Source organism: Diabrotica virgifera, chromosome 1 (assembly GCF_917563875.1).
Source record: "Diabrotica virgifera virgifera chromosome 1, PGI_DIABVI_V3a".
Taxonomy (NCBI): domain Eukaryota; kingdom Metazoa; phylum Arthropoda; class Insecta; order Coleoptera; family Chrysomelidae; genus Diabrotica; species Diabrotica virgifera.
The window spans coordinates 4,478,821-4,501,048 of record NC_065443.1 but is presented as its reverse complement, the minus strand read 5'-3'; the positions used below and the strand labels follow the sequence as shown (position 1 = coordinate 4,501,048).

At 32.3% G+C, this 22,228-nt stretch overlaps 1 protein-coding gene across 7 annotated transcripts in view; it reads right to left on the bottom strand.

Annotated features, from left to right (window-relative positions):
• LOC114335024 (prominin-like protein) overlaps window positions 1–22,228 on the bottom strand; it is a 210,949-nt gene that overhangs the window by 13,969 nt on the left and 174,752 nt on the right. For 3 of the 7 annotated variants that reach the window (XM_050654098.1, XM_050654095.1, XM_050654103.1), the window contains 3 exons: window positions 7,900–7,953; window positions 5,922–6,062; window positions 1,284–1,379 (listed from right to left, as the gene is read on the bottom strand). In XM_050654098.1, the coding sequence (XP_050510055.1) occupies window positions 1,284–1,379; window positions 5,922–6,062; window positions 7,900–7,953 (291 nt within the window). Of the gene's footprint in view, window positions 1–1,279; window positions 1,380–5,921; window positions 6,063–7,899; window positions 7,954–10,099; window positions 12,303–13,160; window positions 13,397–22,228 lie in introns of those variants that run through there. The other 4 variants (XM_050654106.1, XM_050654115.1, XM_050654120.1 and 1 more) reach the window with 4 other exon arrangements.

The window sequence follows — 22,228 nt, the reverse complement described above, 5'->3', positions numbered from 1 at the left end:
GTCCAACAAAATACATGGAGCGTTTTCCTAATCTGACGTTCCAAATTTTTAAACTGTTCCACAATTAAAACTTCTCCTGTTCCAGTGTTCCCGTAAAACAAAGTTTGTCCGATTAGACACCGTTGCTATTAACAAATTTTCAGCTTGCTATTAATCAACTTTTTTTTGGTACGCGGGATCCAGGCATATAACGAGAGAACACGAAATTGGACTAAGATCTTCTAAGTGCCATCTCCGCGACGGAGGTCGTCAATCATCATAGCTATTCGGATTTTAGATACGGCTGCTCTGAATAGTTCATTTGATGTACATCCGTAGCATTCTCTCAGGTTGCGCAGCCACGATATTCTGCGTCTCCATATGCTTCGCTTTCCTTGAATCTTGCCCTGCATAATCAATTGGAGCAAGTTGGACTAAGATGGGGTGCGTTTAAAAACAGAGCAAGAAATAGAAGAGAATGGAAGGAACCAGTTCAAATTTTTTTTCAGAAAACAAACAAGAAAGAAGATACGCTGGCCCAGCCAGTCAGCAATCTTATAGTTTTGGTCAAGAAGCGCTCAATACTATACAAGAGGGGATGGAAATAAAGAGAAAGAGAGAGAGATCAGCTACAGTTGTGCTGAATCGCAAATTTTCAGATTTCTAATTCGACCACTTTCTGAGGGTAGGTCTCCTATCAGATAAGGTCCTATATACTATAAAATACCACTTTTTACTACGACAAAAACTATATAAAAACAATTGCAATTAATTGTTTCTGATATAAATTGTATACCTACATTATTGAGTAATTTTACTAAGTATTAGATACTATACTAAAAATTTCAATTCCCATGTGCCACAAGCGAAAGGTTTATAACCAATGTATTTTCCCCGTACAAACTTATGGAGCAGAAACTTTAACATTAACTCAAAAATCCGCGAATAAACTCAGAGTTACACAACGAGCCATGGAACGTGCAATTCTGAACGTGAGCCTTTGAAACCACATAACAAAGTGTTCAAAACGTCATCGAAAGAGTTACGACGCTTAAGTGGAACTGGGCAGGGCACTTATCTAAAACACAAGATGGGAAAGACGAATCATGGAATGGAGGCCCAGAAACTATAAAAGAAGCCGAGGACGACCACCGACTATTAGATGGACCGACGAAATAAAAAGAGTAGCCGGAAACTGGCTACAAGCGGCCCAGTGTAGAGAACACTGGAAAGAACTGAGGGAGGCATATGTCTAGCAGTGGACGCGATTGGTTGATTGATGATGATGATGATCAGATACTTACCCAGAACCGGGATAGTAGTATGGAGGGGGTCTCTCATATTCAGTTGGAGCTCTTTGGTACTGAGGCGGTCCTCCATTTGGAAATTCTTCCCAGTGCCTGTAGAAATAAAAGCTTTGTAGTAAAATCATTAGAATCTAATCAAACAAATGATTAATGAGCAATTTTTTTAGCCTAAATTACTACTAAAAACTTAAGATTAAGGATAAACTCTCACTAGTATCCCTTAAGAGGGTGGAAACGTATTTTCGGCTGCAATGCTATTTAAATGGGGATTCATTTTTTTCGAATCCTGAGAAAACTAATAAGTATTTTTGAAAAATTTAAAAGCAGAATGAAAGATTACGTTATTAGTGAGGGTCGAAAGTCCCTGAGAACTTCTATAATGTTTATTTTAATAAGTTACAGAAGTGAAAAACTAAGAGAAAATTTAGTGTGATTTTTAATTTCAAATATCTCATTTAAAATAAACTTTTTGAAGTTATATTTCTTTACCGGCGATAGAGGGTGAATTTTTATATGTTAAAAGCTATCAGCTCGGCGCATGCGCATTATAACTTTGTTCTGATTGGATGTTCAAATGACATGTCAAAAATTATGGTATTGAAAACTGTATTAAAAAAATGATATGGCAGCTGTAGGACAGCTGTGGTTTGGAGGTAAAGGTAAAGGTAAACAAATGTATAATATATTAGTTTTATTGTTGTGAGGACAGAAACAAAAAAGTTTATAATATTGTAGTGACTTTTAAATAGTTTTTAAAAGCAACAGGTACGTAATAATTGTTAATGTATCATGGGTATAAACCTACCTATTTGATCTGCCAAAATACATAGTATGTAATACTCTTATTTATATAATTTGATTACCATCAAAATTTCTATCAATATTCACCTAATATATTGTTTTCTTACTCTATGTTTTGTTGTATTTTTTCAATTCTAAATCATTTCAATTCAAAATTAAAATAATTTGATAAATTTTCAAAATATCAAAATATCACAAGTTTAATCCGTTTAGTTAGTCGATCTTCGTAAATAATGACACATAGTGTCCGTGGCTAAGCGGAGAAGGCGAATGAATTCCAATACCAACCGCTCTTATCAGCGCTGGTTCGAGTCCCAATAGAAACTTTCTTTTTTGTTTTTTTTTAATACATTTTATGATTGTAAGTATATTTATTATATAATTGTATTTTCAGAAAATACGTATTTAGTTAAAAAAATTTTCGACAATTAATGTTCAGACATCATTTGTGGCTTGTTTAATAATGTGTTTATAATGTGTTTGTGTGTGTTTTATTCTTTTATTTTAATTTTTGGCACTGTTCTAATAAAAATGTTTGAGAAGTAGTAAGTATAAATTAGTTTAATATTTAAACAAAATATAAATAAAAAGTATATTCATTTCGTTTAAATCATATAATAGGAGTATAACTTCTTACGTGCGTACAAAGTACACACACATTCTTTTTTATTTATTCTAAGGGACTTTCGGCCCTCGGTAATAATTTATTCTTTCATTCTGCGTTTAAACTTTTTAAAAGTATTTATTAGTTTTTTCAGGATTCGAAAAAAATGTACACCATGTCCGTGGTAATATTTTCCAAATCTATCTTTGTCTTACAACGCACTCAGTCGAATAGAATATTGTCAGCATATTGTCAGTCAGACAGTGACAATCAGTGACAATTTTAAATACTTGCCATGGCATCGGGAATATTTTGAGTGGTTGATCCAATAATATTGATAAAAATATAGTGTATTTGATAAATAATTGATTTAAGACGTGAACTTAATAAAAAGTTATTTATTGTGTATTATTTCTGGAAGATCCAAGCAGAGAATACATCAGGATAATATATTCTGTGATCCAAGTATTTTGTCGTTAAAGATGTTCAAAATTGTAAGCGTTCCATAGTAACAATATATTATTAAAAAATCACTTTAACACTTTTCCTTTTTTCTCGATTGAGTATTAGTTTTTGTTGTACATATAAATTATTACAATCACTGAATACAGTTAGTGAAAAAATTATCACATTTATTAACTGAATTAATAATTTGCAATTATACAAATAACAGTTATCCAAGAACATTCAAAAGCCATCTCTTTAAAGTTAATCATGACATTGTCAAGTAGAATGACATTCTAGTAATGTTTACATATCCATACCAGTGTGGATTTTACTATACTGAATTCGCTCTGCCGAGATTCACTTTGACACATTCGGAATAGGAAACATACAACACAAAAATTCCTGCCTCACACTATTAACTGCTAAAATCAACTTAATCTTTCATTAAAAAAAGAATGTGTGTGTGTACTTTGTACGCACGTAAGAAGATATTCTTCTATTATATTCGCGGTGTGCAAGTACTTGGAAGGGATACGCGAAACGATCGTCCGCGAATAGCGGAGAAATATTGCAACTTTCTTAAATAATTCATATTGTCAACTGAAATTGTCAAATTGACGTACGTTTCATACCCATTGTCATTTAAGAAGAAAAATTATATATTGTTTCACAATATTGATTTGATATGCAATTATTATATAAAGGTAAATTTAATTAATTGTATTTTGCTTGCAATACTGCATTTTAATAACTAATTTTATTTACTACATACAATTGTTTACGTTTGAATAACACAACCTAAATCTTATTTTTTCTTCTTATTATTTTTTTTGGACTATGGCCTTGACAATTATCCAGTAACCAGGACCATATGATTGGCCAATATAATTAAAAGTGCGAATAAAAGTTCAGAGCGTAGAAATAGGTGTCGCTTCTCCGAACTTGCACGGTCCCAATAGGTAATTTCAACGAAGTAAATATACTTAACAGGTTATTTGTATTTTATTTAAAAATTGAACTAACTTTCTTATCTACCACTTTCAAAAAATTTTTATTAAAACAACCAAAAATAAAAAAAAGTATGAATCGCCCAGGATTCGAACCCGCGTCATTCCAATCACGGAGCTAACGCCCTTCCAACTACACCAGCGAGGTCCTTATAATTGACATGTAAGTTTCGGATATAATTACACAACACATAAAATGTTATGCCTACATAATATGTTATTATATTACTACAGAGAAACACAAATCCAAAAACACAAGAATTATAATAAATAATACATTTACTAAAAACACTAATATATTCTTTTAATGACTTATTTGCACGGATACAGATACATAAATACCTATCTTGAAAGATTAACAAGGAACTACATACTGTCTGTGTGCGCAGGCGCGCAGATTTATGTACAATTTTACCCTCAATCGAATCGCGCCTAAAGAAGAATATCTTCAAAAAGAAGAATTATTAGAAATAGTGGGAGTGTCTACTAATCTCATAAAATTTTGTGGAGTTTATTTCTATTTTTTGACCAATTTTGAACACTATGCGTCAGTGTCAAAGTGAATCACGATAGAGCGAATTCAGTTTTTTATACACGTAATTTGCCGTGTAAAGACAGAAAAAGTAGGGATACTCGTAAAATATTTGCGAATTATGTACCTATAGCCTTAAAAGAGAAAGATAGACCACCGATCGACTGCCTGCGCATTACGCTATTTTGCTAAGTATGTCTTGTCGATTCTTATTATGTCTATGGTCAAAGTTCAGAAATCCCTATTGAAACATCAGAGTATTTTTGAAATTAAGTAAAATAATCTCTATTAGTCTCTGGAGGACTCAGTTTCATCAAGCTACTCTAGTCTCATTTTCAATCAGATAAAAACAAAACAGTATTTCTATAATTATCATATCACTTTTTCTATCATTATCCAATTTATGTTGGGTCGACTACCAAGAAAGTTATCAGTCATTAAACAATTATCATGTAATCAATACATATGTACACATTACATACTATTTTGTATTCCTAGTATAAGGCCTTTACCATTATTTGTCTAATCGTATTGATAATTTCATACCACTAATACAAAACCTATTGGTATTGTTGACTGCATAACTTCCTGTAACGTAAACATTTTATTTCCCTATTTGAATACTTAATTAATGCATTATTTTAAGGGAAAAAATTTTTCATATTTTGCGAACATCTTTTATTTTTAATATTTGTAAATTTGATACTGTTTTTTATCTTAAAACATTCAAATTAATCTTTAACGTTGTGGCTGAAGTAATACTACAACTAAGTTACATTGACAGTTCTTAATGTCATTTTGGGTTGCTCTTGAATTCAGTTGTCAGTTGGCCATTGAAATCCAATATGTGAGGTTTTCTCCAAAAAAAGTTCCAACCACGTGAGGAGAGTCCTGTGTTGCCCTGGGTAACATCCAGGTTTATCTATAACATCCAATGAATTTTATATAAATATGTAAAATAACTTTACGATTTACATTTAAAGGGTTTTTACCCTATAAATTTTGGTGGCTCAGGCATGCAAATTTTGTAAGTATGGCCTCTTGTTCTTGAAAACCTCTGTCAATTTTAACTTTTATCTCATTTAATTAGGTTATACTTAATTTTAGGGCTTTTAAACACTGATGATGGATTCCTTAATCCGAAAACGTTTTGTATTGTGACCCTTATTTAGGGTATTTTAATATATACCTTTTACAAAAAACTTGGTATTTTTTTTTTATTTTTTTTTAAATAATGTACTTACTTGGGGGCCATATCAGCGTATCTGTTATCAGGGGGTTGAGATCCGGCTGCATATTCCCTAGTAACCACTTCTCCCATCTGATGGCGATCCTCGGGCCTCTTTCCTTTCTTCTTCTTCTTCTTTCCACGCTTACTTCCCCGACTAAAAAGTAACCAAAATATTGATCATAATACATTCACAGACATTTTGAACTTAGAATGCATTGGAAAACTGCAGGATCATATTATTTTCTACTGATTTTATCAATGTTTATTACAATTGTACTTCAGATCGACCATGTTAGTGTCTTTACTCCCTCTTTTTTGCTGACGTTTCCATTGTGTACTTTTATTCAACTCTCTTTAAAAAGTTTTTCAACCTGTGTACTTATCTCTTTATCGTCTTACTTATTTAATAAGGACGTTTTTGTATACTGTTCTACTTGATTCTGCATTCTACTAAAAATTACACTGTTCGACTTCTTGGTGTATCCTCAATTGATTTAAAATTGGCTTAACAAATTCACCATCAGAGGAATAATTTTAGAAACATTCTAAAAACACTGAGATATAATCAAAAAATAGGCATACTAAAAACACTGAGATATAATCAAAAAATAGGCAAACACAATTTTTAAGACATATACAAAAGCACAGTACACTAGAAAATTGGCAGTTTTTAGTTAAGTGTCATGCCTTAATTTATTTGATAATATTTTTAGATATCACTCTTTTTTAAGTTGATATTTTTAACTTGTTGATAATTGATCAGTAGGGGGATTGCAAAGTCCTTAATGGGCCTAGTCCGAATAAACACTACCAAATCTAAGTCTGTTCGAATATTGTAATAATATAGTGTTCAGTAGACTTGCTTCCTTTCTGGACTTTTTCATTGACCAAATGTATCTTCACAATAGTGCGTAAATCTCCTTAACATAATCAACTATTTTCAATGGGAAATAAGCCACAAGTTTACCAAAAAAATGATTTTATTAACGTTTCGACGCCCAAGTCGGGTGTCGTTGTCAAAATACAAAATAATACTAAATTAAACAAAAATGTTGTTGCTTAGTAAAAAATTCTTCTAATAATTTATTTAATCTGACTCATTTATATCGGCAATTCAGACATGTATTATACATTTTAAAGTAGAAGACTTTAAAATGATATTGCCAATATTGATGAGTTGCCTTCCTGGGACGACTTTACTAAAAGACAGTTCATTTGATTACATGAAATCAACTCAACTCAAGAATATCCGCCACAAAAAATCATAGCATCAGTATATTTCATCATACCAGGAAAGCAACTCACCAATATTGGCAAGGTCATTTTAAAGTCTTCTACTTTAAAATGTATAATACATGTCTGAATTGCCGATATAAATGAGTCTGATTAAACAAATTATTAGAAGAATTTTTTACTAAGCAACAACATTTTTGTTTAATTTAGTATTATTTTGTATTTTGACAACGAAACCCGATTTGGGTTTCGAAACGTTAATAAAATCATTTTTTTTTTTTTGTAAAATTGTGGCTTATTTTCCATTGAAAATAGGTAATTATAAAAATGCTACAAGGAAATAGCTTCAGAACAACATCCTTAACATTTTCTGTGGATTGAAATTATTCAGATATTACTGTATTTCTGACGAAATTAAAAATATAGCTTGGTTTGTAAGATATTATCTTTCAATATTTTTTAAAGGCAAAATCAGCCTATCGTTCATATTTCTGTCACACATTTCATAACTTTTAATTATCGAATAATCTTTAGTTCCATCAACCCATATTAGATATTTTTTTGGTGTTCTTCAAGTTTGGTAGACAATACAATAGAGGATAGGTTGAAAGAGGATGTGGAAGATTTTGGAAAAACCAAATTAGTGCTTCAACGCCACCAACGGTTTACCTTACACAAGAGCCAGACATTAATTAATATTATACTACGTGTTAAGACAGAGACACCATAGCTACCGTGCAAGACACACCCAGACTTACCTGTTCAAGGGAACGCTGTCCCCACGGTCAGCATAGGCGTCGTATAAGTATTCGCTGCAACACGACATACAAATACATATTTAAAAAGTTAAAATCATAAAATCATAAGAGATAAGATTGTAATTTTAAGTTGGGTTACTAGTCCAAGTAATGAAGGTTAAAATAGGATAAAACCTCTTAATTTTTACAGAATGGATCGAATTGCTTGAAAATTTGAGAGTAGTAGATAGTCCAAGGATTAAAATATATATGATGCCGAAAGGCGCTTTTACCATGGGGGTGGTTGCCACCCCATCTCGGGGGGTGGAAATTTTTTGTTATATTTTGACCGCCAAAGTTGGTAAAAACATCCATTCTAAGCAAAAAAACATTCTATTCGATATATTCGATATAAAAAAAACATTTTTTTATATCAAAAAAATCATGTTTTTAATCAGTTTTATGCTACTAACTCCAAAACTTTTCGTTTTACCAAAACAGCTTTACTTAACAAAAATGTACCTTTTGAAAAAATAAACAAAACCGTGTTTTTTAATTTTCTTTAAGACCAATAGTAATCGAGCTATACTTTATTATATGTTAGCTCTTCTTCGTCAAATGCTAAATATTGTAGTTTCAAAGTCAAAAAACGGGAAAACTATGCATTTTTCGAGGATAACTTGTTGAAACTAATTTAAAGTATTTAAAAATATCTATGTTCAGAAATAAAAAAAGCCTCTAGCTTAAAAATTAAGTGACATAATAAAAATATTGGGTGCGTTCGGACGACCACAGCGGCTGGACAGCTGAGCCAGCAGTAGCTGTCAGACGTCACCGCTGGAAGTCAGCCGCTGAGAGATTTACTAAGCTTTCCCTATCACGGCTGGATACAACCACTCAGCCGACTTCTGCTGACAGTCAGCCGCTATGGTCGTCCGAACGCACCCAATGTCAGTCCCTATTTTTTCAGCAAAAAAGTGATCGGAAGCAACCTCCTAATCACCACCCTAATTAAAATTAGTCATTGACCTTATTTGGTCTTCTTTATTTATGTGTTATTAATAGGTTCGAGAAGTTTGACATACTTAGAATGATTAGTTTTAAAAAAAATGGAGTTAAAAGCGAATAACGAATTTTTGTAGTTTGGAAAAAATGGCTTTACCTTCAGAATAGAAAGATTAGCATCAGAGATACGAAAAAATGTTTCAATATAAAATTGTAGCTTATTTAATTCCCAAGAACCTGGTTTGCAAAAATATTTTCTACGGCAAACATTGAGTGAGCTATTGACAATTAAAACTTGTAATAGCATGCAAAAACCACCTCAACCAACCCTTTCAAAGTCATCTCTTTTTGCGACTGAGGATTTTAAAAAGATTTAATATTAATAGGATTATAGATCTTCTAAAAATCTACAAAATTGTTTTTACCAAATTTTCTAAGATAAAAAATAGAAAAGTTACGGTTACAAGATCAATATATTTTTTTGAAAAAAAAAAGGAGAAATCCAATTGGAAGCATAACAATGTAAGTTATCGGTATTTTTAGTCATTGGCCTTACGCACTCTTCTTTATTTATGTATTATTAATAGATTCTAGAAGTTTGACTGGCAGAATGATTAGTTTTTAAAAAACAGGAGTTAAAAGCGAATAACGAATTTTTGTAGTTTTGTAAAAAAATGCCATTTTCTTCAGAATAGAAAGATTAGCATCAGAGATACGAAAAAATGTTTAAATATGATATTGTAGGTTATTTAATTCCCAAGAACTTGGTTTAAAAAATTTTTTCTACAGCAAAAATTGATTGAATTAAATGAGTATATTATCGAAAAACATTGATTTTTTCGATATAAAACTAATACTTTCGATAGCGAATAAGTCGAAAACTATTAATTTTATCAAAAAAATAGAACATTTTTTGCTTAGAATGAATGTTTTTATCAACTTTTGTGATCAAAATATAATAAAAAATTTCCACCCTTAAGATGGGGTTTCAACCACCCCCATGATAAAAGCGCCTTTCGGCATGATATAGATTTTGATCCTTGGACTATCCACTACTTATTCTCAAATTTTCAAGCAAATCGATCCATTCTGTAAAAATTGCGAGGTGAAAAGCTTCGGTTCCTGGACTATACGTTAGATGTAATTTTTATGATAGATTCATTCTTAAGGGCTAAAGGGCAAAGGGCAAGGATTGGCAAAACGGCAATAAAACATGTTTATTAACTGATCGAATTATTTATTTAAAAAATATTTATTATCTGTTGAAGTAGCAAAATCTAAAAAGTTTAATATGTAACTAGCCACAACAGAATATTATAAACTCTCTTAATAAATATTATAAACTGACATTTCATTGGGCAAGAGCTGTCCTGAAATCAAGCATTTCCTCTATGCTGACGATCTCGAAATATCTGCTCAAGGAAAAAGTTTCCAAGAACTAAAAGAGAAACTGTATTAACACAGCGACTGCGCACTACCTGCAGAATTCGTGAGGCCCAATCCTTCTAAAACCCAAATCTGCGCCTTCCACTTTCACGCAAAAGTAGCATAATAAAAACTGCAAATTTTATGAAAGAATGGCAATAGATTAGAACACACAGACCAACCTAAATTTCTTAAAGCAACCCTGCATCGGTCCCTCGTCTACAGACAACACTGCATAAAAACGAGAGGGAAAGTAACAACTAACAGGAAGCAAATGGGATGTCCTGGCGTCTTAACAACGGCACAGGCAATGTGTTTTTCAATAGGGAACTTGCATAAAATTTTAAATTCGAAAAAAATGTTATAAATCACAACAGAACATAATTTAAAACATGTATCAAAGATTAAAAAGTTTTGTTTGGCTTTCGTTTGGCCCCTAAAGATGATTAAAAATTCAAATTAAAACAGGTGGCTCAAAACGCGTCGTGACGTCATTCGTTTAAATTATGTTTACATTCTTCCAAAAAAGTAAACAAAATTTAAAATTAGACATAAACGTCAGTAGAAAATACAGTTATGTAACCTCACAAGTGTTTTTGATCGTTTGAACTATTTTAAATTGACTAAAGGTTCTCTAAACCAAGGCCAGAAAACAAAAAAAAATATATAGATTTTAAATTTGTACTTGTTATTATGAGGTTTTAAGGCGTGAAATTTTGGAAATCTTATTTTTAAAGGAAACTGAATATTATTATGCAATAAAAAAATGTGCAAGTTCCCTATTAGGTTTGGCATTCGTTTTGACACTGACACTATTAAATGACATTTAAAATTGTTCAAACGATCAAAAACACTTGTGAGGTTACATAACTGTATTTTCTACTGACGTTTATAATGTCTAATTTTAAATTTTGTTTACTTTTTTGGAAGAATGTAAACATAATTTAAACGAATGACGTCACGACGCGTTTTGAGCCACCTGTTTTAATTTGAATTTTTAATCATCTTTAGGGGCCAAACGAAAGCCAAACAAAACTTTTTAATACTTGATACATGTTTTAAATTATGTTCTGTTGTGATTTATAATATTTTTTTCGAATTTAAAATTTTATGTAAGTTCCCTATTGGTAAATATGCATGTCCCCTCTGAAAGAGATCTAGCCACACCAAACAAGTTGATACTGCGCTAAATGAGATACGCAGGATAGTAACGGGGTGAGTGAAACCGACGCCACTCTGAAATGTATATCAAGCAGCAGGCTTTGCAGATCCCGCAACACACAGTAATGTAGTAGAGCACATAGAGAGAATTAAACAAATCGCTGACGAGCGGCATGCCTTATACAGAGTTCGAATATCACGAAAGCAACTAAAATCCTGGAATAGCTAGCTTCCTTGGAACAGTGCAGGATGAACCAACCTAATACTTTTCTCTTTCCCAGTTTTAATGGACCGACCCATCTCTAGACTTTAAAACGTGGAAAACTAAGAATCGGATAAGAACGTTGGTCGTTGGTGGTCGTTCCAGTAAAATCAAACATGCCAAAATTAGGGAAAATAGAGTAAGGTGATGTACACTGTGACTGTGGAGAAATACATCGCAATACAGGTCATAGCATTGAGCTTAAGTTGGCAAAACTTAAATATCTTTTAAGATTATTAGTTATGTACTAAAACCGTACTGGGCGAGCCAACTAACATTTACGTCACATTCGAAAATTGTTTCTTGAATTTCACACATTCACATTGAACAGATTTTGAGTAAAGACTTTCTTACTGTTTTTATCTTAGTATATAAAGATTTAAAGATCGTGAAGTTACAAAATTAGCACTTAATGATTTTGCTACCCCAAAAAACAAAAATTGTATCACATTGTTTGTTTTTTTTTTAGAAAACATATTTAAGCGTGCCTTCAAATAGAAACAGGTTTCCACATCGCCAATCAGATCATTCCTTATAATAATTCTTCAACAACTTGGTGGTTTGGTCGCAACTAGAGAAAAAAACAAAAATGCTACTAACCCTTTATATGGAATACAATAAAAGTATGGTCAAGTAGAAAAATCGGTGAAGTGTATTAGAGATAATCAAGAATCTTTTCAATTGTATTTCTTTTATTGTTTATTTTTTCCTTATGATTTAAAAATTCCATAGCAACAATGTTGAATGGGTTGCATGCGAGAGTTCATTTTAAATGAAGTAAAAGACAGACGTACTCTCAATGATTTATTGTCACTTCCGACGACCGGTTTCGCTCTCTAAAGTAAGCAGAGCATCTTCAGGTCAACTTTATAGATAACTAGGACACTTTAGAGAGCGAAACCGGTCGTCGGAAGTTACAATAAATCATTGAGAGTACGTCTGTCTTTTACTTCATTCATAGCAAAAGTTCAAAATTTATTTTACTGCTGACTTGAAATATTTATCTCTATCACTTTATAGCAAAAAGTTGTTAGCACTTCCATTAATATGTGAGGAACATAGCGTACTAGTGTGAAACGAAAAAATAAGACAAATCGTTTGGTTCTTGTTTGTTTTGCCTTCTAGTAGGACTAAACATAAACAGTGCGTTAATTTAAAGATGTTAGCTGGGTTATGTGTGATTGCAGAACAATTAGCACATGTAGCAGTAAAAAATTTAGATCTTGTAACCAATATTTCGAATTTAGTATCAGGTAGCAGAAAATGAAGGGATCTATTGGTCGAAAAATTTGGAACTTGGAAAATGCTTAAAGGTAATCAAATTGTTGATTATCCGAAGAGAAGAAATAGTTTCTTCGATTATCAGAAGAGAGGAATATATTTTTGCTGTTAATTATTGATTGGAAATAGGTATAATTAAACTCTAGAACTATTAATATACATTTATTTTAAATATACAAAGTTTATTTTTCATATCACAGCATCAACTGGCACAAGAGTTTACTATTAACAAATGTATTTGTTATAAAATGTCACGATCCCATGAATTTTTGAGCATTGTCTAATCAATATCGATGATTTTTATTCCCTCTAGTACCGGAGATTCGAAAAGGTCATGGACTTATTGACACAAAGCAAACAATAGCCCCGTCACATTACCGAAGCCTGGAATTAGGATGAAAAAATATCAGTATACAATTAGAAGAACTCCCAATAGTACCAAATGCATGCACAAGAGTAAGTATGTTCTTATTTCCATAAAGCCATCACCAAAATTTGCCCACTCCCATTTCCACCATTACCTTACACAGAGTAAACGAGTACCTTACACAGTGCAAGATAATGGTGAAAACGGGGGTGCCCAGAAAGCTGCTAGGATTAGCCCAGGTGTGTGTGAAGAATTCATGTGCACTTATCAGAGTTGGCAGCACTACATCAGATGAGTTTCAACTATCGGGTCTAACACAAGGTGATCCATTTTCCCCTTTGTTATTCACAGTGGCGGCTCGTGGCTTTAGGGACAGGATCGGCAAGGTGTTGTCTCCTCAGATAGGTATGCCATCTAATTAAAAGGCTTCAATTTCATAGAAGATTTTTGGTTTCTGTTTTTTTTTGTAAACCTGTTTATAAATTAACTCTAGTCTATGTTGTTTCGAAGTAGCAAAATGGGTTATAACGTCATTGTAAAATTTATTATTGTTTTGGAGAGGTTTTAAAAGTTTTTTTCTATTGACATTTGAGACAAGTTTGACATTCTCTCTTGTTTCATGGTGTTTTGACAATACGTTTTGACTCTTTTGAGACAAGAGAAATCCTGTTCATTTGAGGCAGAATTTGTCCACATTTGAGCACAATAATTTATTAAATTCTGGAACAGTTTGTTATACCTAATCAATTGCAGTATATAAAATTAAACATATTTTGTAACTTATCCCACCTTCTGAAAATATTTAGATCAGCATATAAAACCGATTTTCTTATTTTATTTGATTAAAGCATGATGGATAATTTTTAATAAACTTGTCTAATAGATATTTTGAAAATTCTTTGGAAATAATAATCGAGTTATCCTTCCACTCAAAAAGGTCCGTAACATTGTTTAAATAATCAAAATGTCAAAAAATGAAGAAACACTTCGATTTTTTTACTTCTACCCAAAAAGTTGGGTAATTAAATTTCCTACAATATAGGATTGTTTAAAATTTTTAAAACGTGTCATCCTTGTTGCAAAACAGCAATTATTGCGAAAAAAACATAAAAAATAAGTATTTGCATTTTACGTTTTTCAACCATTTATGGTATACGTACGACCTTCATATTTTAACCAGAAAACCTTTATGATATAATAAAACAATACTGTAAATTTCATTAAGATCGATTCAATACATTTTGCAAAATAAATTTTGCAATCCAGCTTTTGCAAAAAAAATTAATTTTTTCAAAATGTTGGAGTGCTGACAATAAAGCAGATAGCAAGTTGAATTTTTTTACACATAGAAGAAAGGTACAGTAAACCAAAGTAAAAATAAATTCAACTTGCTGTCTGCTTTATTTTCAGTTCTGCAACATTTTGAAAAAATGAATTTTTTGCGAAAGCTGGATTGCAAAATTTATCTTGCAAAATCTATTGAACCGATCTTAATGAAATTCACAGTATTGTTTTATTATATGATATAGTTTTTCTGGGTAAAATTATGAAGTCCTAAGTGAGGCATAAACGGTTGAAAAACGTAAAATGTGAATACTTGTTTTTTATGATTTTTCCGCAGTTATTGCTATTTTGCAACAAGGGTGACAAATTTTTAGCTAATCCTATATTGTAGGAAATTTAATTACGCAACTTTCATGTCAGTGCAACTTTTCTCGAAAATGAATACTTTTAGTTATAATCAAAAAACGAAGAAAAAAATCGAATTTCTCCTTAATTTTTTGACATTTTGATTATTTAAACAATGTCCTGGACCTTTTTGAGTGGGAGGATAACTCAATTATTATTATATGAGTTATTTTCAAACAATTTCTGCAAACAAATATGAGTCACCTCTCAACGCAACGTCCACAAATTAATGTTACTAATATTTTTACAGATGCGCCCTGGTCTAGAAGTACGTGTCTTGTTGCCGTTTGCAGATCACCGCTGCGCTCGGCAGATTGTTTTTCTGCCGTACTTGTCATTCAAATAAATACGGGGAATGTATAATTGGTTGCCTATCGGCTAATATTCCATAGCGTCTTATTACAAGCAAATGGTCAATCTGCGTACGGCTTGCCGAAGCGGGCCTTGAATTCACACAATCGCAGTCGGGTGTATGGCTGGCTAGGATCATTAATTTGAAAAGTCTCTTACGCACAGCGCACAGGGATCACTTAACGTATCGGATCGATCGAATTCTTTTAAAAACAATGAATAAAATTTAGTCTGTATTATCTCAGATATTTTTTTATTTCACAGAAACGAATATCATCAACTCTGATTAACTTATATATTTAAAAAAATCTATAATGTGTCCATAAATGTGTGGGTCGGCACTGCCGACCCTGACCAGCCGCCACTGGTTATTCAACTCCGCTTTAGAGTACGCTGTTAGGAAAGCACAACCAGAATTAACAAAGGGCTTAGCTGCCCAAGGAGCGAAGGTACTGTTAGCTTTTGCTGGATTGCTGGTCGACAAAACAGAAGTTTTTACCCTTTTTGAAAGCGGAACTAGGGAAATTGGCCATACCATTGTTCAATGAAGATAAGACCAAGTACATGGTCTTCTTCTTCTTCTTGAGCTCTGAAGCACGTCCTCATTTCGTATATGGTCCCTCCTAACATAGCTCGTTCGATTGCCCTCTGTTAGGGCGATAAGTACATGGTAGTTACCAAAAATTCAAGACAAAGAATTCAAATACTTGGAAGCAATGATCTAAGTGGAAAACAGATATGAAAAAGATGTAGCAGCTAGAATCATGCTAGAAAATAGAGCGAATTACTCTCTAGTAATTACTCTGCTTAAATCAAAATTGCTCTCAAAGATAATATCTAAAGCAAAGAAACATAAAACTTTACTCACCCCAAAATAATCGAAGTGAGACTTTTGAGACACTGAACCAGCGAGAAACAACAAACATTCTTCGGACGATCTTTGGGTCTTGTAGAGACGAGGTAATATAGTATGGTATAACTAGACCCAAACCCAGACATCCAAAGTGAAAGTTATCCTCCAACACCAAATTGTTCTATATGGTCCACATAATGTTCAGAAAAAAGTCACACCATTTTGAGCGTCGGGTTTGGGGGGGAGAGGGGGGAGAAATTGGTAAATTCGTAGTTTTTTAAGTTTTTCGCAAATATTTCTAAAACTATACGATTTAGCATAAACAACCTTCTATACCAAAATGTTCTACATTAAATTTGAAATAAAAAAAGGCCCTATGCATAATCCTTCTAAAATGAACGGTTTCAAAGTTACGGAGGTAGTATAGTATAATTGGTCCAAAAAAAGGCCTAACCTAAACATCCAAAGTAAAAGTTTTCCTCCAACACCAAATTGTTCTATATGGTCCACATATTGTTCAGTAAAAGTTACACCATTTTGGGCGTCCGGTTTGGGGGGGAGATGGGGGAGAAGTCGGTAAATTATTAGTTTTTTTTTAAGTTTTCGTCAATATTTCTAAAACTATGCTTTAGCGTAAACAATTTTCTATACAAAAATGTTCTACATAAAATTTAAAACAAAAAAAGTCCTATACATAATTGTTACAAAATCAACTGTTCCAGAGTTACGGAGGGTGAAATGTGGAGATTTTCGATAATTTTTATATTTTTTGGGGCAATTTTCTACTGATTTTCTTTAACAGGATTGGGTTTTATAAATCAAATTTGCGATTTCAGTGGCCGATGGTATGTTAGTGATAAGACCTTGAAGAAACGTCAACCTCACCACCCAAAATCATCATCAATTGCCCAAAAGATATAAAAAGTATCGAAAACCTCCACATTTTACCCTCCGTAACTCTGAAACCGTTGATTTTATAACAATTATGTATAGAACCTTTTTTGTTTTAAATTTTATGTAGAACATTTTTGTATAGAATATTGTTTACGCTAAAGCATAGTTTTAGAAATATTGAAAAACGTAAAACAACTACTAAAAGTCGGTAACTTCTCCCCCATCTCCCCCCCAAACCGGACGCTCAAATTTTACTGAACAATATGTGACCATATAGAACAATTTGGTGTTTGAGGAAAACTTTTATTTTTGATGCCTGGGTTAGGACTTTTTTGGACCAATTATATTATACTACCTCTGTAACTTTGGAACCGTTCATTTTAGAAGGATTATGCATTGGAACTTTTTTATTTCAAATTTAATGTAGAATATTTTTATATAGAAGGTTGTTCATGCTAAACCGCATAGTTTAAGAAATATTGACGAAAAACCCAAAAAACTACGAATTTACCGATTTCTCCTCCCTCCTCCCCCCCCAAACCCGACGCTCAAAATGGTGTGACTTTTTTCTGAATATTATGTGGACCATATAGAACAATTTGGTGTTGGAGGGGAACATTCACTTTGGATGTCTGGGTTATGCCATCTATTGGATCAATCTTATCATACTAATAGGAGAGAGGAGACGAAGGCACAATCTGGAACTCCAAATACTCTATGCAGACCAAAACATACTACCATACATCGTAGGCACACCATATGGGCAGGACATGTGAGAGCGAATGACGAAAGACTACTAAAACTTACAGGAAAGGCTCGATGGCAGGTCAGTTGGTTGCCCAAGAAAAAGATGGAAGAATGCAGTAACGAGTAAGATGGAGGTATAAAAATGGGAGATTATTGCCCAAGACCAGTATGTGTGGAGGAAAATAGTAAACGCGGCCAAAACTCACATTGTAGAAGCGAAAAAGAAAATCATCAAAATTTAAAATAAAAAAAAACGTTATAAAACCCGATGATGGTTAAGAGTAAGGTCTCACCACTCAATGTGTGACGATAATATAATTTTATCATCTAGAGTACGCCTATGTATTAAGCAAAACGTGTTCTTATACCATCTCTGACAGTATAAAAGACGGAATGGAAATCCATTGGTTTATTCTCTGTGTGCTGAACGGCGAATAAACAAGCAGGTATAATAGGTGAGTTAAGCGTATCCCAACCATATTCCGAAACCTTTCGAACCCCGTCATCTTGGTGAGTTGAGCGAATGCGACGAGTCACAACCCCGTCCTAGACTACGCGAGCTGAGCGTAGAGCCTTACAAGTCTTACCCTCTCGCGAATTGAGCGAGATTTCCTCTCCTTATTTATCCATTTCGTGTTAATAAATAATAATTCCTAATCCACTCGATCATTAATTCATGTATCATGTATCATTATATCAAATTTTGTCACATCGACCCGAGATTTATAAAAGTCCGATATGTAGATTATAAATACATTTTGATAACGAAATTAAAAGTAATTAACGGTAATTACCTTATCTTTTGCCTGCTATTTTTTTGCTTAATTCCAGATACTACTTGGTTGTCTGTTCGAGCTTTAAAATCTCCCAGTATTATCATCTTCCCTCTAACTTGCTCTTATTCCTTGTGACTTGTTATTTTCAGAATCGTATACTCCAATGATATTCAAGTCTTCCTTTACTCTGGGCTAATTAGCAAAATACAAGGAAAAGTTATTTACCAGCAATTTTATTGCTGGAATCGAATCTTATTATTGTATGTATTAATAATATAGATATGCAAAGTCCGCAGATAGTGTGCTACTTTTTTTATTAACAAAATGGCGCCCGAAAATCGTGTTTTTTTCAATTTTTGCTCTATAACTCCAAAGATTTTAACTTTAGACCAAAAACACACAAATAAAAATTCACCGCAATTAAATTCTGCATAGAGACGTGTTTTTTCCGATTTACTTCGACGAAAACTTTCCCCGGAAAAAGCGGGTTTTTCCAACAAAATCTTTAATTTTCAACTAAACTTTTAGATAAGTAGTTGTTAATCAATAATTAAATAACTTGGTAACGTAAAAGCCCTTTCTGCATATATTATAACGTGTGATCCAAAATTATTGTCACCATAGGTGGCTCTGAACGACAGAGACAGTTTACGTCAATTTTGCAGTATACGTCAACTTCAAGAAAAGTTAGGTTATGTAGAGATGTTGGTTGTTTGATTTTATTTATTATTGTTATTTATAATTTTGTTAATTCTTTTTATTTTTGATTAAAGTTCTGTGTTAAAGGTTTTGACTGATTTTTTATGTTTTATAACGTTAATCCAAATTAATTGATAAACCCATGATATAAATTCAGATTCAAAGAGGACATACGTAATTTTTTGGGACTTTGATCCCAATAATTTTGGATCGCTCGTTAATTCCAGAAGTCTATGGAAATTGAATGAAAAGTTTAGCAACAATTAAAATGTTAATTAAAAATTTACGGTCGCTATAATAACGACAATAATTATGATGCATAAGAATAACTATGATTTTTTCATAAAAAGACACTATACCTATCTAATGTACTTTACAGAATTGAAATTGGACTATTTAAGCGGCCTCAGGAATATTTTAAAATTATAAACAATTTTTTGGTTTATAAACAAATAGAATGTCTCGGGAAATATTAAACTAAATTAAATTGTGAAATCGGTATTCGAAAGACAGCGGCAGGACGCTTCTTTAAAAAAAAAAAAGTTTAATTATGACGAGTGGTTCCTGAGATACAACCGGTCAAAGTTGACCGGAATTTACGGCAAAGATATAAACAATAGGATCATAATTTTCAAAAAATCACCTTTTTATTTTTGTCCTATTTCTCCACACCAATTTTCATATCTTTAAAATCCTCATAACATATATTATTATAATAAAAACTATCGATAATACGTGTGAAAATCGCCAAAAATAGCAAAATTCCAATCAAAAATTAGGTTGGAGAAAATGTAACCCTCAAAGTTAAAAATCGGTATACGTTAACAAAATGCATTTTCTCAGCTTCCCATGGAGCAATTTCCTTCATTCTTTTTTTTGTTCCCTAATAACTCGAGTAGAACCATCGAACTAACGCATTATTAAATGTCAAACTTGCTTTTGTTTTGTTATAATAGATTAATTTATTTATAAGAACATAAAATTACATATTTTTTCAGTTGTAGGCTTTTTTTAGATAAACTTACTACAAGTGTACCTTTTAAAGTTAAAAACATAAATATTCTCATTTGAAAGCTGTATAATTATTTAAACAATTTTTATTTAAACAAATTAAAATATTGTGTTATAATAAATAAATTAATTTATTATAACAAAACAAAAGGAAATTTGCAGTAAACATTTAATAATGCGTTAGTTCGATGGCTCTACTCGAATTACTTGGGAACAAAAAAAGAATGAAGCAAATTGCTCCATGAGAAGCCGAGAATATGCATTTTTTTAACGTATACCGATTTTGAACTTTGAGGGTTACATTTTCTACAACCTAATTTTTGATTGGAGTTTTGCTATTTTTGGCAATTTTCACACGTATTATCGATAGTTTTTATTATAATAATATATGTTATGAGGATTTTAAAGATATGAAAATTGGTTTGGAGAAAGAGGACCAAAATAAAAAGGTGATGGTTTGAAAATTATGATTTTATTAGAAAAAAAAAATTAGTATTACTCCTATAGAGTAACTAGGTCCATTTTCCGTTGGAACTTTACCACGCTGCAGACGGGGGTTGTGAATTGCATAGTGTAGAATTCCTTCCCTTTAGTCTTCACTGCAGCATCCATTTGGCTTGCATATTGTAGAAGCCTTGGAGGTTGTCACCAGGAAATGGGCCAATAAAGTTTTTCAATTAAAAATCTTTTAAAAATATTTAATTTACAAATATTTTTATTAGGTTGAAAAACTTAGTCTTTTATTTAGCAGATGCCGCTAGGCACCTACTACCATCTCGTCAGTTGCGGTGGGAGATGGATATGTCGAAGCTTTTTACCTGGGCCAGAGAAAAGCAGCCTATGCAGTCTCTGATGAACCTCTAACAAGAGGTGAAATCGTCGATAAGAGTGCTGGCTGCACTCTCTGATCCGAGTAGAAATTAAGCCAGTTTTGGTTTCGCACCGCAACTGAATGAATAAAAATGGTATACATTTTTATTTTTATTTTTATGATTTTATTGTTTATATCTTTGCCGTAAATTTCGGTCAACTTTGACCGGTTGTATCTCAGGAACCACTCGTCATAATTAAACTTTTTTTCTTTTAAAAGAAGCGTCCTGCCGCTGTCTTTCGAATACCATTTTCACAATTTAATTTAGTTTAATATTTCCCGAGATATTCTATTTGTTTATAAGCCAAAAAATTGTTTATAATTTTAAAATATTCCTGAGGCCGCTTAAATAGTCCAATTTCAATTCTGTAAAGTGCATTAGATAGGTATAGTGTCTTTTTATAAAAAAAATCGTAGTTATTCTTATGCATCATAATTATTGTCGTTATTATAGCGACCGTAAATTTTTAATTAACATTTCAATTGTTGCTAAACTGTTCATTCAATTTCCATCGTTTTCTGGAATTATAATATACACGGAAAAGGGGTTTTACGTTACCAAGTTATTTAATTATTGATTAACAACTATTTATCTAAAAGTTTAGTTGAAAATTAAAGATTTTGTTGGAAAAACCCGCATTTTCCGGGGAAAGTTTTCGTCGAAGTAAATCGGAAAAAACACGTCTCTATGCAGAATTTAATTGCGGTGAATTTTTATTTGAGTGTTTTTGGTCTAAAGTTAAAATCTTTGGAGTTATAGAGCAAAAATTGAAAAAAACACGATTTTCGGGCGCCATTTTGTTTATAAAAAAAGTAGCACACTATCTGCGGACTTTGCATATCTATATTATTAATATATAGGATCTTATAATTCGATCCGAGCAATAAAATTGCTGGTAAATAACTTTTCCCAAAAATGGCCTATTCTCGGATAATCAGCCCAGAGTACTTCTCCACT